At 36.0% G+C, this 18312-nt stretch overlaps 1 protein-coding gene across 2 annotated transcripts; it reads left to right on the top strand.

Annotated features, from left to right (window-relative positions):
- Positions 1–1549: 1549 nt before the first annotated feature.
- Positions 1550–17271, top strand: LOC115982844 (vacuolar protein sorting-associated protein 41 homolog). Of its 2 annotated transcripts, none has more exons than XR_004089752.1 (19): positions 1550–2036; positions 2783–3052; positions 3141–3320; positions 3523–3783; positions 4448–4580; positions 4670–4760; positions 5131–5233; positions 9860–9963; positions 10037–10130; positions 10227–10382; positions 10500–10562; positions 10884–10949; positions 12815–13015; positions 15129–15206; positions 15284–15403; positions 15493–15573; positions 15681–15766; positions 15938–16066; positions 16296–16378. XR_004089752.1 is itself a non-coding variant. In XM_031105563.1 (19 exons), exons 1-19 carry the CDS (start codon positions 1752–1754, stop codon positions 16926–16928), a joined length of 2895 nt encoding a protein of 964 aa, XP_030961423.1. In that variant the 5' UTR covers positions 1552–1751; the 3' UTR covers positions 16929–17271. The 2 variants fall into 2 exon arrangements, 1 of the variants encoding a protein (XP_030961423.1); XM_031105563.1 differs by lacking the exon at positions 15938–16066 and adding an exon at positions 16488–17271 and having other exon boundaries at positions 1552–2036; positions 16296–16377.
- Positions 17272–18312: the final 1041 nt, after the last annotated feature.

Genomic DNA, 18312 nt, shown 5'->3' on the forward strand with positions numbered 1-18312 from the left:
TCATTTCGGGTTGACACAAATAAACTGACGTGTCAAACGTGTCTATTGCGGATTATGCGGGTTGACCTACTTATAACACGTTTCTTATCGTGTCGCTTTCGAGTCAACCCGTTTATAACTCAAACCCATTAAAACCCAACCCTAACCCGAAAAAACCCGTGTCGGGTTCGTGTCGTGTTCACGGGTTGGGTCAAACACCCCTAATACATGTTAATAGTATAGAGAACATGTAATCAAATAGTAGGATTTTCATACCTCAAAAAAAAGAAGTAGGATTTTCAAAATTTTAATCAAATAAAAAGTTCTAAGGTAGTGTAATGTTAATATTACTTAGAGTTATATTAAGTGTAACTTGATCATGACATACACACACATATATAGCATTACATGTGAGTTTTGTGTATTGAACCTGTTAAAATCATGAAATGTGGTCAAAAGTGGATACGTAATAACTTTGATAAGTTTAGTGCATAAAAGCACTTGAACCAAGCCAAATCCGATACATATAAGGGAATTATTGTGGCCTAAATCTATAAATTTTTGTATCCACAATTTAGCTCCTTGGAGTGTAATAATTACTCTAGACCAATCCCCATATCTTTTCTCTTTAGCTGGGTTTTTGCTTGTCAAGATGGAGATGGCTAAGATGACTAGACCCAAAGTCTTCATTTCAATAAATTCTTGATAATCTAGAAATAACCAAAAAAAAAAAAAAAATTCATTTTTCATTTTGGGTCTTGAAATGCCTAGTTTTTTTTTTTTTGAGTAAAGAAATGCCTGGTTCTTTTTTTTTTTTTTTTTGGATATATATATATATATATATTTGAAATTCCTAGTTCAGTTTGCCATATATGAAGATTTAAACTCTAAATATTACTATATATATTTATGAGGGTCAATTTATTAACGATCTCTCACTTTATCTCCTTTCTGAGCTATCTCAATATTTCCATCAAAGATTCATTGCCAAGTTGATTCATGTCCTCTTCTTTAGATATAGAATAATCATCGTACCAATAATGCTCAACCCCACAAAAGAAGGCAATGTCTAAGGAAACAAGATGGTCCCTAACTCCAAATTATCACATTCCAAAAGTAAAATAAATTCCATCCAAATCATACAATATCACAAACTCACAAGTCACAATATTTTCATTTTATCCCCCCAAAAAAAAAAATAAAATAAAATAACACTCACATTCACAACTCACACCCATTAAAGTCTCTCTCAATAACAACATTTTTCAACATAATTCTTTTCTTTTCTTAATTTTTTTTTTTTTTTCAGCAAGAAGATTTAAGTCTTAAACATATATTCCAATTTCATATTTACGTCTTTATCACATGTTTCAATCCCAGCCATTTAAAATAAAACTTTGACATACCATGATGGTGATTTTTCAGTACCAACCTGCAACAAAAACTGTGGCATTACAATTTCCACAAAGAAAGAAATAAAAAAGGAAGAAAAGCCAGTGAAAAAGCAGTACAGGTGGCATCCTACATCGTCATTACTCCCTTGTTCTCTTGCAAATAAATACATAGATAGCCAAAAAACTCTTTAACTGTAAGGAAAAAAAGGAACTGTTTTGAACGGGGTAAAGGAAACAAAATATCAGCACAATTCAGCTTCAACCGGAAAGCCCCCTCTGAAAAGACCCAAACAGAGATCTCACGCGCTCTCATCAAATTTTTCTCTTCTTCCTTTTTTTCTCGGAAACGAAACGAAGACATCAAGACTAACGATTCAAATGGCACCGATTCCCTCAGAGAACGGCGTCGAAGGAGACGATGAGAGAGAAGAAGAAGACGACGACGAAGAAGAAGAAGAAGAAGAAGAGGAAGAAGCAGCTGGAGAAGAAGAAGAAGAGGAAGAGGAGGAAGAGGAGCCGAGGCTCAAGTACCAGAGAATGGGAGGGAGTATACCTACGCTTCTCGCCAGCGATACGGCGTCGTGTATCGCCGTCGCGGAGCGCATGATCGCCCTTGGGACGCACGGCGGCACCGTTCATATCCTCGATTTTCTTGGCAACCAGGTGATCCTACCTTTGAGATTTTTCTCTCTCTCCCTATTTCTTTCTTTGTGAAAATAAAAGCGTGAAATTGGCTTTTTTTGCTTGAATTTGGAGCTTGTTAGGTCTGAATTTTTTTTTCAATTTTGATTTGTTACGATGGTGAACACTCTTTACAAGGAACAAATACAACCAAATCAAGAACTAAGAGGAAGGGAAAGTAAGAATTTAGAAATTGAAATACAATTCAAACACCCCCAAATATAAGCTCATTGAAACGAAGAACCGAAGAGAAGAGAAAAGAAAATAAGATATATATATCATAATGTCTGAGTGGAGATCAGTATAAACATCATACAAAACCAGGAAAACCTCTTTTAGAGGTTGAATTTAAAAATTCATTTATTGTTCCTAGATTTCTAAAATTAAAACCAGCTTATAAAAAAAATCAGAACCATTTATGTAATTTTTTACAATACATTATTCACCCAAAAAAAAAAAATATATATATATATATATATTTTTTTTTTCCCAATACATTGAACTGTCCAAAGAATATGTCATTAGTATCATCGGTTCAAATTTTTTCTACCAGCTAATTGTATATAAGAGCTCCAAGTTTTTCATCATGAAGTTGAGGCTAGTGTTTTGCATTAACCACACTTAGTATCCTGGCTTCGGCTGATTGATGGTTGCAGTGGATTATTTGTTCTAGGCTTTAAATGACATGCTTTAGGTTTGAAATATGTAGTTCGTTTTATTCTTTCCAGGTTAAGGAGTTCCCTGCCCATACTGCTGCCGTCAATGACCTTAGCTTTGACATAGAAGGTGAATATGTAGGAAGCTGTTCTGATGATGGGTCTGTTGTAATAAACAGCCTTTTCACTGATGAGAAACTGAAGTTTGAGTATCATCGTCCAATGAAGGCTATTGCACTGGACCCAGATTACTCAAGAAAAATGTCAAGGAGATTTGTAACTGGTGGTTTAGCAGGTCATTTATATTATAATACTAAGAAATGGTTTGGCTATCGCGACCAGGTTTGTACTAGTCAACTAACCAATAAGATGTGCAAAATACCTAATGCCTTTTGGTTTCTTGAAACTAAAAAATTTATCTGTTTTCTAGGTCTTGCATTCTGGTGAAGGTCCAATTCATGTAGTAAAGTGGAGAACAAGTCTCGTTGCTTGGGCCAATGATGCAGGTGTGAAAGTTTATGATACTGCCAATGATCAGCGTATAACATTTATCGAAAGACCAAGAGGAAGCCCACGTCCCGAGCTTTTGCTTCCTCACTTAGTTTGGCAGGTTTGTCAATGATTAACATGGCTGCAGAATGGGGGCATGCTTATGGATTATGCAAGTACTAGTGCAGTTGTTTCAGGCTTGCAGCAGTAGCTTGTACATGGAGAACACCAACACACACATATATTTCCTCTGCATCATGCCATCAACATGAGTGCTTTGCTGTTTTCTAAAATTTTTCCTTTGCTTGTCTCATCACATTCAGGATGATGCTCTCTTGGTCATTGGCTGGGGAACTTCTGTAAAAATTGCATCAATAAGAACAAATCAGAATAGAGCAACTAATGGGACATATAAGCATGTTCCGATGTCAAGTGCGAACAAGGTGGATATAGTGGCATCTTTCCAAACTAGCTATTTCATTTCAGGAGTTGCTCCTTTTGGTGATTCTTTGGTTGTTCTAGCTTATATTCTGGGGGAAGAAGATGGGGAGAAGGAATTTAGTAGCACCATTCCATCACGGCAGGTACTTTCACCCTTGCCTTTTATGAAATACATTGGTGTTCTATTCCTAACTTTGCACGCAGTAGACTAAAAGTTGAAGCTGAAAAATTATTATTTTATAAATTTTAAGGGTGTGCCTTCTCTTTAAAACCACTCCTAAAGGAGAGATGTTCATAGAATAAATTTTGCAATGAATCTGGGCCACCCATGGTGTTCTTCTTCTTTTTATTTATTTATATTTTTTAACTCGTACAATTTATTTACCAATTCTTGAACCCCACTTTTTTTATGGTAATGATATATGATATTATTTTTGACTTGAACATTTTAAATTGTATTTTCTTTGACCAAAATTTTAAGTTATAATGTTTTGGCACACATTCACTCCTCTTTTATAACATGGTATTCCTAGTAATTTTTCCATGGAATACAGGAATAGAGGCTTTACTTCCCCCTCCCCCCCACCCCCTTCTTTGTTTTAATTTTATTCCTCTTCTGAATATTATGACAGTAAGAGCAGATTCTAATTATATGTTGTAAATTCCCTTTGCAGGAAGGTTTTGTTATTGTTAATTTATGGTGGTTCTCATCCAAACTTCTTTGGTTTACCCTTCCTGTTATTCTGTTCTGATATATATTTATTCTTTGCTCATTGTTTCTGACTTGGGAAAATGTTATTTAAGCAGGGAAATGCACAGAGACCAGAAGTACGTATTGTATCATGGAATAATGATGAGCTTTCAACTGATGCCCTACCTGTACATGGCTTTGAGCATTACAAGGCAAAAGACTATTCCCTTGCTCATGCTCCATTCTCAGGTTGATTTATTTGTTATTGAAGTTCATGCTTTATGTATGTCAGGTTTTTAATATATAAATCATTGTAATACTTTTTTGTGCCAATGTAGGTAGCAGCTATGCTGGTGGTCAGTGGGCTGCAGGTGATGAACCACTGTACTATATTGTGTCCCCAAAGGATGTAGTTATTGCAAAACCTAGGTTAGTATGATTGTCTCTTATTTCATAGCTCCTTTGTAGAATGAAAAATGCGATAATGTTTCTCTGCAACATTATTAATCAGGCTTGATGTTAGTATTTATTCAGTGATCCTGACAAATTAAAGTAAAATTAGCCTATAACTATGTTGATTAATGGGTATGACATCATAGAGCTTTTTCACTTACAACTGACATCATAGGGCTTTAAAAAAAATTATATAGGCTAGTTTTTCTTTAAGCTAATTATATTCCCTGCGTACTTGTCTTTTTTTTTTGATATCAATAAATCTTTATTACTTATCAAAAAAAAAAAACCTATTTTGAAAATATATTTGTTTTGGAGACTTACATGCATTTATGATTTTTGTTAGGGATGCAGAAGATCATATTGCTTGGCTTCTTCAACATGGCTGGCATGAAAAAGCTTTGGCAGCAGTTGAAGCTGGTCAGGGACGGAGTGAACTCCTGGATGAGGTACTAAAGTTTGTCCTGCTTCAATTTATTTTATTTTTTTTACTATTATTTACATGAAACATGAAATGAATGTCCTGTGTTCACTACTTGGGGGTGCCTATGATTCTCTTTCTCTTTTTCTTTTTGTTTTCCATTATTTTTTAATATCTAAGTTGTTAACTTTTGTAGGCAATGCAAAATTTATTTGTTTGGTTGGTGACATGACATAAGATTGCTATAATTCAAGATGCATGCTCACAAAAGTTAATGAAAGTTTTTTTTTTTAATTAATTAAAATAAAACACATGCACCCTATGGGTATTAAACCCCCAATCTCACACAATACTTTACTAACATTCAAGAGCATGCCTATTAAGGTTAATTAGAGTTCTGTTTTTGGTAATTACACACACACACACACCTGGTGGTTCACTTGCGAACTCACACCTTGCTCTTACAAGGGGAGGAGATGCCATTTGAGTTAGAGCTCATTAGCTAGGTTAATAAGATGTTTTATGACTTTATCTTAATTGTTCAACAAATGCAATTCTAGCATATTGGCAGCGCCAATAGGGTGGACTATTTATAAACATAGTACAGGCAGTGAGGGAAGGGGTTTGTGTATTTTTGCAGTATTTAGGTTGAATGATTTTTCCTGTTGCCGAATGTGATGTGCCTGTAGATGTAATGGTGAGGTTGATGATCATTTTGAGTTGGAAATTGTCTCGGAAAGGGGTTTTTGATATTCACTCTTATTATAATTCTTTGTTTGGTCCTGTTAATGTGTCTTTCTCTTGAAAGTGTATTTGGTGTGTAGCACCTAAAAGAGTGTCTTTTTTTTTTTTTATTTATTTATTTATTTTTTTTATGGACAATAGCTTGGGATAGGATTCTTACCATTAATAATCTTGTTAAGAGGGAATTGTCCCTAGTTAATTGGTGTTGCTTGTGTCGATGTGAAGGGGAAACTGTAGATCATCTTTTGCTTCATTGTAAGTTTGCTCATGCTTTGTGGAGTGAAGTTTTTTGATGTTTGGGATTCAGTGGGTGATGCTAAAGGAGGTTGCCTCTTTACTTTTGCATGGAGGAATTGTTTGGGAAAACAGTTTACAAATATTTGGAATATGGTACTAGCTTGTCTGATGTGGTTAATTTGGTGGGAGCACAATACCTGTACTTTTGAAGATTTTGAGAGACCTTTAGATTTTTTGAAGTCTTTGCTAGTTGGGACTTTGTTTGAGTGGTCTCGTATTAGGGGCTATACACGTTGTACTTCCATTTTTGAATTCTTAGAATCTGTTAGTGTTTCTTTTTAATTTGTTGTTGTATTTGTTTCAAGTACAGAGTGTTCATCATCGTGAACATGATGTACTTTTTAATCAATAAAATCTCTATTAACTATAAAAAAAAAAAAAAAAATCATTTGCCTTGTATATGGAATTGGAATCACTGGCTGTTAATATTCATTAGTTTTTTAAGGGTAAGCATATCTCTTCCTACCCCACCCCCCCCCCCCCCCCCTCCCCTCAAAATTTTTTTTTTTTTTTTGATAAGTAAGAATGATATATAAACGAAAGGCTACTCTATGCATGAAGAACATAGAGCAAACCTAGAAAATACAACAAGAAGAAAACAGAACAAAAACAAAAAAGAAAACCAAACAACAGGAAAATTACAAAAGAGAAAGAGAAAGGGAGCTAAGAAAAGAAGGGAGAGAGTCACTAGTCGCGAGTCCCCATGCCCTAGACCAATCAAAAAGAGTCCCACTAAAAGAAGCAAGCAACTGATCACCGGTGCTATCCAAATCTTCAAAAGTCTGCCGATTCCGCTCCTTCCAAACACACCATAGGATGCCCAACGGAACTAAATTCCAAATCTAAGACGAGTGCTTCCCTAACTAATTCCACCGGCCAAAAAGCAAATCTGGAATCGATCTAGGAATAATCCAAGACAAGCCAAAAGTTATAAAGACAAAGGTCCATAACCGATAAGCCATCTCACAATGAAGAAGTAAGTGGTCTACCGTCTCTCCACAATGACGGCACATAATGCACCAGTTCACAAAATCCAATCTCCTCAATCTCAAGTTATCACCCGTTAGGATCTTATTTCAAGCTGCACACCAAACAAAGAAAGAAACTCGCCTAGGGGACTTTGTTCTCCATATAGCTTTCCAAGGAAAGACAATTGAGGGAGAATCCCTTAATTTATTATAAAATGACCGGATGTCAAATTCCCCATTAGGCTTCAACTTCCATCTCATCCGGTCTCCAACATCCATTGGAGGAGTATTAGCTCCCAAAAAACGAAGGAAATGCAGCCCTTCATCCAATTCCCAATCAAAAAATTCTCTAATAAAATGAACATCCCAAATTCTTCTCTCCTCTGCCCCCTGCCTAGACAAAGAAGCTTCTACGATAACCTCCTTATCAATGGCAATACCATACAACCTTGGGAAAGCCAATTGTAAAGGTTGATCCCCATACCAACCATCTTGCCAAAACCTCACTCTATTCCCCATCCCAACAACAAACTGGCAATTTTTTCTGAAATCCTTCCATCCCATGCGAATACCTCTCCACAAACCACACCCATGAACTCCCCTACCCAGCTTTGAGGTCCATCTTCCCCAATCTTCCCCAAATTTTGAAGCTACCACCCTCCTCCATAACCGATCCTCCTCCTTTCCAAACCGCCATAACCATTTCCCCAATAAGGCCTTATTGAAAGTAGTAAGTTTCCTTATTCCCAAGCCGCCATTTGCTATAGGCGCACAAACTTTATCCCATCCTACTAGATGGGTCTTACTGTCACCCCAAAGAAAGTCCCTTTGCAACTTTTCAATTTTATTAGCCACGAGTAGGAATGGTGAATAACGATAGAAAATAAGTAGGAAGACAAGATAACGTACTCTTGAGTAACATCAATCGACCCCCCTTAGACAAGTACAACTTCTTCCACCCGGCTAATTTCCACTCCATTTTTTCCAAAATTGGATTCCAAATTGAAGGGGAATTATGTGAAGCCCCCAACGGCATACCAAGATAAGACATAGGCAAAGATCCAACTCTGCAGCCCAAAATTTCAGCCAGTACATGCACATCAACAACCTCCCCTATTGGAACCATTTCACTCTTGTGCACATTGACCTTCAAACTTGTTACCGACTGAAAACTAAGTAACAACAATCGAATATGAAGAATTTGCTCTACATCTGCATCACAAAATAGGATAGTATCGTCTGCAAACAACAGGTGTGAAACACATTCCCCACCACCCCTCTTACCCTCAACTTTAAAACCATGGATCAAACCAGCTCCCTCCACTCTTCTCAACATCATACTAAACACCTCCATCATGATTAAAAACAGCATAGGAGATAACGGATCCCTTTGTCTTAAACCCCTTGAGCTACCAAAGAAATCAGCTAGAGACCCATTAATCAGAACAGAGAACTGAACTATGGAAATACAAGTACGGATCCACTTACAACACTTCACTCCAAAGTTCATTTTGTTCAACAAATACAGCAAAGCCTCCTAATTCACATGATCGTAGGCTTTCTCAATATCAAGTTTACAAATGACTCCAGGAACCCTACTCTTCCCTCGGCTATTCACACACTCATTCGCATTAAGAACCGAGTCAAGGATTTGTCTCCCACCCACAAAGCTATTCTGAGTCTCAGAGATCAACTGATCTAAAACCACTCTTAAACGATTTGCCAAAACCTTAGCCAAGATTTTATACACACTCCCCACCAAGCTAATAGGGCGGAAATCTCTAATATTAGAGGCATCATTCTTTTTAGGAATTAATGCAAGGAAGGTAGCATTAAGGGATTTTTCAAACTTACAATGAAGAAAAAACTCTTCAAAGACCGCTAGGACTTCTTTCTCCACTACTTTCCAACAATGATGATAAAACGCTATAGTAAACCCATCCGGACCTGGAGCTGTGTCCCTTTCCAAGTCACTAACAACTTGAAGAATCTCCTCACTCTCAAACTTCCTTTCAAGCCAAACCCTCTCCATATACCCAATACGATCAAATTCCAAACCCTCCACAAAAGGCCTCCACCCCTCAGTCTCCTTGTACAAATTTTTATAAAATTGTACTATTTGATTATTTACCTCGGATTCCTCCTCAAAAACCACCCCATCCACTGCCAAGGTCCTCAGATGATTAAACCTTCTATGGGAGTTAGCCATTTTGTGAAAAAACTTGGTGTTATTATCCCCTTCCTTGATACATAACATCCTAGATTTTTGTCTCCAAGAAATTTCTTCCAAGGAAAGAAGATGCTCCACCTGGGACCTCAAATCTGCCCTATGACATTTCTCCCCATCAGTGATACCAAAAAAAACATCTAAATTAAGATTATTCAATGATGCCCATATTGAATCACAAGCTACTAGTTTTGGTTACACATTGGGTAAGCACTTTGGTAAATGGCTAGTCAGTGACCTTGTATGTGACTACGTTACATTATTGTGAGAAATGGTAGAATAGTATTTTGTAGTTGATTACTACCGATTAAAAAAAAAGTATTTTGTAGTTGATTACCTTATTGTCTTAACATTAATAATTTTAATTTACCATATATACTTCATGGCATGGTTTGATCAATTTGGCCACTACATGCAGGTGGGATCTAGATACCTTGATCATTTGATTGTGGAAAGGAAGTATGCCGAAGCTGCATCTTTGTGTCCCAAATTGCTGCGAGGATCCGCTTCAGCATGGGAGAGGTAGCATCTATCTTTTTTTATTACTTTCTGGTGCACTTTCTATAAATAACTGGCAGTGGGCTACCTTCCACAGATGGGTTTTCCACTTTGCTCATCTTCGTCAGCTTCCTGTGCTGGTTCCATATATGCCAACAGATAACCCGAGACTGCGTGATACTGCTTATGAGGTTTGTTAGGACAAAACAGGGTGCCTAAATATATTTAATCTCTTTTCTAATGTGCCAACTTGGGATTCAAGGCCTCTTGTTGCCTTTTGGCTACAGGTTGCTCTTGTAGCTTTGGCTACAAATTCTTCTTTCCATAAGGAACTCTTGTCAACAGTCAAATCGTGGCCACATGTGATTTATTCTGCATTGCCTGTTATTTCGGCCATAGAACCTCAGCTTAATACTTCATCCATGACTGATGCGCTCAAAGAGGTTTGTCAGAAAAACATGCATACACATTCACATAATTTGGAACCTCATGATAGCATTTTCTATTCTATATTCTTGATAACTACATATTATTATTTAGGCATTCTCTTTCTCTGTCAGGCACTAGCGGAGTTGTATGTAATAGATGGGCAATATGAGAAAGCTTTTTCTATCTATGCTGATGTAAGTATTACTGATACTCGTGGGAGATTCTTGCCGAGCAGCCAGCAACCTTATTTCATATATTAGATAAAATACTCTTTTTAAAAAAAAATTATTTATTCATTTATAATTTTATTTTTATGAAAATAATTAGAAAACTATGTACAACACAATCCATGTACACAGGGATTGTACTAGAGTTGTTACAAACATAATTTAAAATTACATAAATCCATATTTGACAAAATGTCTACGTTAAATGCTTAGGAAAAGAAGCTTTCACATCTCTATTTTGTTTCTAACATCAATTTGGATGCTCTTTTTTTGGCTTTAATTTTTCAGCTCATGAAGCCAGAAGTATTTGACTTCATAGAAAAACATAACTTGCAAGATGCAATTCAAGAGAAGGTATGTAAATGCAAAATCGGGTGCAATACTTAGTGTTACAAGCCTTATATGGGTTCCTTTGTTTAAGCATTTTCTAAGTGTTCAAGTCCTTTGATGATTATTCAATGTATTTTTTGCATAAATGTGAGGTCAACCTCTAAAATTTCAGAAACAATGTATCAAGGCCTATATATCTTATTTATTTATTTATTCCAATAATCAAGAGATAATTGAAAAACACACTGGGAACATCACAATATACAACAAAGGCTAAAGAGCCCAATTTGAACTACAACAGCACAAGGGTCATCAATCTTATGTTTGGTTAGTGAAATTGGGTTGGATTAGCATTTGTCAGATATTTGGAAATTTGTTCCATTACTTTTTATGTGGACTATATGGAGGGAATGCAAATTGGCGCACTTTTGAAGATGCGAAAAGTACGGGGATTCAGTTGTTAGCAACCTTCACTAGTTCCTTATATGAGTGATCTTACGCTCTAGGTTTTACAACTAGCCATTCTATTGCATCGTTTATTTTTTAATGTACTTCTTTCTTCTTGTTATTTTTAGGCTTCTTTGTGTCCTTCGTACATGAAGTAGTTTCTCTTTAATAAAATAATTCTTACTTATAAAATACAGAGCCTGACCGAACCACAGCCAACAGTTTTGACAGAGCAGAAAACACAGCACAAACCAAACCACAAAGCTAACAAGAGCCTAAATGAACCACATCATAGAGTTCTGCCAAGACCGGCAAAAACAACAATACAAATCAAACCACTATTAGAATACTTGCTTGAAAATTGAAGAGGAAATGCCTCATCTGCAACAGACCTCCTTGTTGATGGCAGAACCAAGGGTAAAATCCAGCACCTTTAATCCTTGCTTTCACTTGCTTCCTAATGGTTCCAATTAGTTGTTCCTCAGACACATTCCCATGATGCAAAATAGCATTTCAAAGCCTCCAAATGTTGTAAACAGCAGCTCCAAGGCCAAGCTGCAGCAATATGAACTCAACTTGTTTTTCCAATTCTCTGCAGCCCAGGATATAAGACTATCCCTGTTATCAATCAGGTTTCCTTGAGGGAGAACCCCATAATCACTTTCCACACCCTTCTAGAAAAGGAGCACTCAAAGATAGATGGTTTCTACTCTCTATAATGGATCTGGAAAATACACACACCATATCACAACTAATTCCCCATCTAACCTATCCTTGATCATTAATCTGTTTTCTATTGCCAGCCAGCATACAAAGGAATGTCTTGGAATGTACTTTGGGAACCAAAAAACCTTCCACCATTTAACCACTTGGGTCTTCTGTCCAATCAGATCACAAGCCTCAGCACATGAGAATGAGTCTGAAGTGGATGAGACCCATATAGCTTTGTCAAATTCCCCCAACTCAGTTTTCTTTGAATACTCACAAGATCATCATACCTTGCAGGCTTCCAACGCCAAGCTTTATCACATAAAACACTAGCTTCTTCTTCCTTTATTTAAAATTATTATTTAAAATAAGTAATTTAATCTCATAAAACACTAGCTAGCTTAGCATTGACAAAGCTAGCAGTGTCATAAACCACAGAATGGCCAAATCTTTTTTTTGATAGGATGGCCAAATCTTAAGTATAAATGCTCACAGGGTCTACTATATATCATTAATCTGATTGTTGTTTTCATCCTATGATACACATACCTCACAACAAAATTGAACTCAATTGAGCTTTATCCCTGGTATCTTGGTTGGGAACACATTCTGCAAAATACTTAAAAAGGAAAACCGAAGAATTCTTTCCTTTTCTTTGTCCTAGTTTTCATGCTAGTTTTTGTGGTGTTCTTACAAAATTCCTCACTCCTTTTGTGTTACCTATGCCTGTATAGGTTGTGCAACTGATGACGATAGATTGCAAGCATGCAGTTCCATTATTGATCCAAAATAAGGACGTGATTACTCCATCTGATGTTGTTTCACAACTTCTGAATTCCAGCAATAAGTGTGATAATAGATATTTCCTGCACCTATATCTCCATTCATTATTTGAAGTGAATCCACATTCTGGAAAGGATTTTCATGATATGCAGGTATGGTAAACACTGAACCGTGCCTTTGAACTCTGTGCTTCTCAGTGACAATATCCATATTTAATTCAGTTATGAATAATGTGTTCACAGTTATATGATAGTTTCCATCTTTAATTGTTTGGATTCTTTGAAATCTGATTGCAGGATGGAAACTATGAACGAATAAACCTAAGTGCATACTTATCAAATTGGTTTAAAAGTATTGGTTGTAGAATCATCTTAATTTATGCTTGTGAGTCAATTAACGTGTAGTATTGAACTAGAATGTGCATTTTCTTCCATTGGTTTTTCATTAGGGTAAAATTCACCTACCGCTGTGGTTTGGTCCACGCTTATTGAATTCCCAAGTTTTTTAATTTTTCTAATAACAGTTTTGATGGTAAACTACTTACATTAATTACTAAAAAAATTAGTTGACATGTGGGGGACGTGCGTCTCATGTAAATTTTTTTTGATAGGTATGCGTCTCATGTAATTAATTTTAGTTAATGATTTTAACAAGAAGTGATGGGAGTGGTCGATTAGAAGAATTGGATACTAGAAGAGGGTTGTACCTAGTGCCCAAAGCCCCCATTTTTTGCGGGATCTAGGAATGGTTATGGCAGGCAGCCTTACCTTCAATTTGTTTTGGAGAGATTGATTCTCAAACCCGAACCTGTGACTTGTTGCTTTTAGGGAAAGGCACTTGCCATTGTGCTAAGGTCTGACCTCTGGATACTAGAAAAGGGTATGATTAGGAAAAAGTGGAAATTGTTTAGGGAAAGGCAGTAGAACTGAATCCAGCCACCGGGGGTATAAGCTACAACAACAACAACAACAACAAAGCCTTCATCCCAAATTTTGAGGTTGACTATGGATCCTCAACAAATAAGCACAAGGGTATAAGTCTATTTTACCATTTTCTTTATGAATTTTTAGGGAATCTTACGGCCCGTTGGAGATTTTGAATGACATGTTCCCTTTTTTATTTGCATATGCATATTATGACATGTTGGTCTGTGGAGATATGATAGTAGTTGTCTTTGGTGGGTGCTATCACTTTTTTGGTTGAACCTTTATGTAGGGTCTGTAAGAAAATTAATTTTCCTTGGTTGGAGTTTTGTTTTCATGAAAGTATTAAAGAAATACTTGAAACTAGTTATGAACTGTTTATGATTTGCCTCTCCACTGAGTTGCAGTCTCAAAGAAAGTAGAGTTTCTATTACCAGCGCCAAGTCATCTAGTTAAGGAATTTTGTGGTCAAGTAAGCTGTCTGAGGGCATAGTTGTGGAACCAAAACTGTGTGGTCAAGTAAGTTCATAGAGAGATTGTCTTGCAAAGCTCTATGCCATGGATAAGCCCTTTCATTATTCCTTGTTTGCCTAACTTATTGAATTCCTTATTTGCCTAACAAGATCCTGATGGAAGCACAAAGCAATTTGCACTTGCTAGTAGCCAAAAGTTGCTGATACCAATTATTGGTTAGAGTTTTTACCTAATCTGTTCCACAATAATTTACCTTAAAAACGGCCAAAGGAGTTCAAGTACTTGAACACTACAGGATTTTCAACAAACAAAGATTCCTTATGGATTCTTTGGATGTTATGAACATGTTTATTTTATGACAATGTTAAATATGGCTCATGAGTCTTCCATTAAAGTTGAGGTGTATGAATCTGACGATCAAACTGGTTTCAATTTACTTGCATTTCTGATAAATTTGACCTGTAATATGGTGTTCTTGATTACAGTATGGGTATCTTTATGATTTTGTTGCAAGAAAGAACTGGTCTGCTTCCTTATGTTTATTCATTAGTTTTGTGGTAATTATGATTTTGTTGCAATCAAATGAATCACTCTGCCTTTGTAATCCTTTGTTATTGCTTTGAAATTTATTTGTTGGTGTTTAAGGAAACTAGGTTGGGATACTTCTCTTATAAGGTTTGTCCTTGATATTGTCTACAAGGTTCATTGCTTATCTAGTTACTATAGCATCTGATGGGTCCTTTTTTTGTCTTTCTCCCTAGTTCTAACCTTGTATCTGGTTATTGCAACTCTTAGTTGGTGCATTTAAACTGATTTGGAATCACACATCTTACCTGAAGATTCTTGCCCTTTTTATTTATGGTGATAGGTGGAGCTTTATGCCGACTATGATCCAAAGATGCTACTTCCTTTTCTTCGTAGTAGTCAACATTATACTCTTGAAAAGGTTTGAGCTGTCAACAAATGATCAATTGTAATAATTTTGTTAAGTGTATACATTAACTTGTTAAAATAATATCTCAGGCATATGAAACTTGTATCAGAAGAGATCTTCTAAGGGAGCAAGTCTTCATCCTTGGAAGAATGGGAAATTCAAGGCAAGCCCTGGCTGTCATTATAAATAAATTAGGCGATATAGAGGAGGTACTTTCAGCTTCTGTGAGATTGTTATTTGTGTCAGTTAGTTTTGAAGTTTGGTGGTGGGATCAGATAAGAATTATCATTGTGTGCAGGCTGTAGAGTTTGTGACTATGCAGCATGATGACGACCTTTGGGAAGAATTAATAAAGCAATGTCTTAACAAACCTGAGATGGTATGTATCAAACACTAATATGCGACTGAATGTTTGTATGGGTATGATAGTTGAATATATATTTCTGTCTTGCAAGTTCTTCTAAAATTGCTCAACCTAATTACCAGGTGGGCGTGTTGTTGGAGCACACAGTTGGAAATCTTGATCCTCTTTATATTGTAAATATGGTTCCCAATGGCTTGGAGATACCTCGGTTAGTATGATCAGATTGATACTGAATTGTTTCTCAAAAAAGAAAAAGAAAAAAGATTGATACTGAATTTCTGCTAATAGTTCCTTCTTGCTTTCCTCTTCTATCTTGAAAAGGAAAAAAGTCATGGTTTTTTTAAACTAGAATTTTAAGAACTGAATAATAACTATGCAGAACACTAATCTTCATGCTGCTCCTCCTCCCTTCACCCTGCTCCTCCCTTCACCCCATCTGAAAGAAACTGAAGGAAACAAAGAAGAAAAAGAAAGAAGAGCAGCTTATTAAAACTTATGTTTTTCCTGGGTAAAAAATGCTGTAAAATGCTCTATTTCTGCATGTTAAGTTCTCTTCAAATGTCCTTCTTTACAGTTAATATGGTTAATAACTTAGATACACACCTAAATATACTGGAATTTGATACTTTTTGCTGAACTAGCATTGTCATCAGTAACAGTGAGACATGTTCTGAAGCATTAAGTTCTTCACTGATAACCTTGTATGTAAATTCTCTCTTTTTGCGTGCATCTGTCAGGCTTAGGGATCGTCTGGTCAAGATCATTACTGACTACAGGACTGAAACTTCTCTTCGACATGGTTGCAATGATATCCTCAAGGTACTCTGCTCCACATCATTCTTTCTCTCTTTTTATTTATTCATTTATTTTTTTAATTTTATTTAATGAAACACTGAAATGCTTGACATTTTGTTGTGATTGTGACACAGGCTGATTGTGTCAACCTTTTGGTTAAATACTACAAAGAGGCAAGACATGGGATTTACTTGAGCAATGATGAAGAAGAAGCACGAGCAAAACGGAATGACAGTAGTGCTTCTCAGGCGATTGAAAAATCAAGTATGAGAACCACCGAGGTCAAGTCCAAAACTAGGGGGGGTGGAAGGTGTTGCATGTGTTTTGATCCCTTTTCTATACAAAATGTATCAGTCATCGCTTTCTTTTGCTGTCATGCTTATCACATGACTTGTCTTATGGATTCGACCTCTAATGTTAGTGGCAAGAAAGGGTCTGAAGCCACTTCCCGGGAGCCTTTAGTAGAATATGAGTATGATAATGGTGATGTGGCGGATGATGAGGATGATGATGAGGATACCCAGTCAAGTTCGCGTCGTGTGCGTTGTATCTTATGCACTACAGCTTCCAGTTAAAGTTTGTTAATGCGTGTGAGCTTGTGGCCGTGTGTGTGCACGTGTCTGTGCATGTCTGAGTTATTTGTCATTTATTTGTGTGTGCATATATTGTGAGTGGGTGCAATCATTTTTTTCTTCTTTTGTGCGTCAATAGTTGTCAATTTTTGTGTTATAGTTATATATTTTTCATGGAAAGAGTCCAATTTTTTTTTTTTTTTTTTTTTTGGGGGCTAGTTTTGTAGCCTTCGGAGGCCAAGTTTCTTTTTTCTATGGCCATGGTTGTTGTATTGATATATACTTTCATTAGTAGTGGTGTTGAAGGTCGTGGTTTATGGGGAAAAGAAGAATTTTCATCCTTTTATTATTGCTATTTTAGAGTAAATGTTAAAGATGTTTTGCAAGTTGAAAAAGAGACTATCGTTTAAAGCAGGCTCCAAGGCTATGCTAAAAGAAGTTTGCCTCGTCACGGTTATATAAGGATAAATGTAGATCAATGTATGTATATCAAAAGGTTACTTGATGGTAAATTTATTATTCTTTTGTTTTATGTAGATGATATGTAGATTATAAGAAACTATATTAACATGAATGGAAGTTAGAAGAATGAGTTGTCTGAATCGTCTGATATAAAGGATCTTGGCACGAAATGACAAATTTCGGGAAGAGGTGATTTGAATCTTCCAAGTATTTGATAGGTAGCTCTATGATGTGCTTGGGTTTTGGTGGCTTTAAACCAATTTTGGATGGTTATACAGATGCATATATGGTAGTAGGTGACTTTAAAGGTGTGTTTCCCTATTTTTTAGGGAAGACAAGTACATTGTCATGATCAAAGTAGGGAAAAAGATGTCTTGGACGAAACAACTTTGATAAGTTTTGGGTTTGAAGCAAGATGAATAGAAACTTGCACCATTTTCCAACAATTTATATCATAAAATTAAGGGAATAATTCATTGATCTTCCTTGAGAACTCTCATAATTGCACTGGCTATGCATTTAGTTTGGAATTAGACACGTACCAGTCCCTTAAAATGAAAGCTATTTACATTGGTCTCCTCTAGACTTGTAATGTCGTATATATATATATCTAAAAGCTGAAATGTAGCATTTATTGTTGCTTGTGCTCATATTATGTCACCTCATTCGTCACGTCATTGTCTGCATAATCATTCTTTTTCTTATTTAATTTTTATTCCTAAATTTTGTTGACAATATTAGAATATATAATTTTCTTTTGAGAATGTATTAAATATATAAATAAATTGACTTTACACATTCATCTTGGACAGTTTTATCTTTATATATAACTTTGCATTTATAAATTCATTTACTTTATTCAGATATTTATAACTAAGCAATAAAATCAATGAAGAATTTAAAACCAAAAACAATGTCTATACAT

Source organism: Quercus lobata, chromosome 3 (genome assembly GCF_001633185.2).
Source record: "Quercus lobata isolate SW786 chromosome 3, ValleyOak3.0 Primary Assembly, whole genome shotgun sequence".
Lineage (NCBI taxonomy): Eukaryota > Viridiplantae > Streptophyta > Magnoliopsida > Fagales > Fagaceae > Quercus > Quercus lobata.

Excerpts from the sequence above, each read along its gene's own strand:
- LOC115982844 (XM_031105563.1), top strand. The coding sequence starts at position 1,752 with ATGGCACCGATTCCCTCAGAGAACGGCGTCGAAGGAGACGATGAGAGA. Across the intron at positions 10,131-10,226 it reads TGCGTGATACTGCTTATGAG|GTTGCTCTTGTAGCTTTGGC; the intron begins GTTTGTTAGGAC and ends TTTTGGCTACAG. Across the intron at positions 15,404-15,492 it reads AATTAGGCGATATAGAGGAG|GCTGTAGAGTTTGTGACTAT; the intron begins GTACTTTCAGCT and ends CATTGTGTGCAG.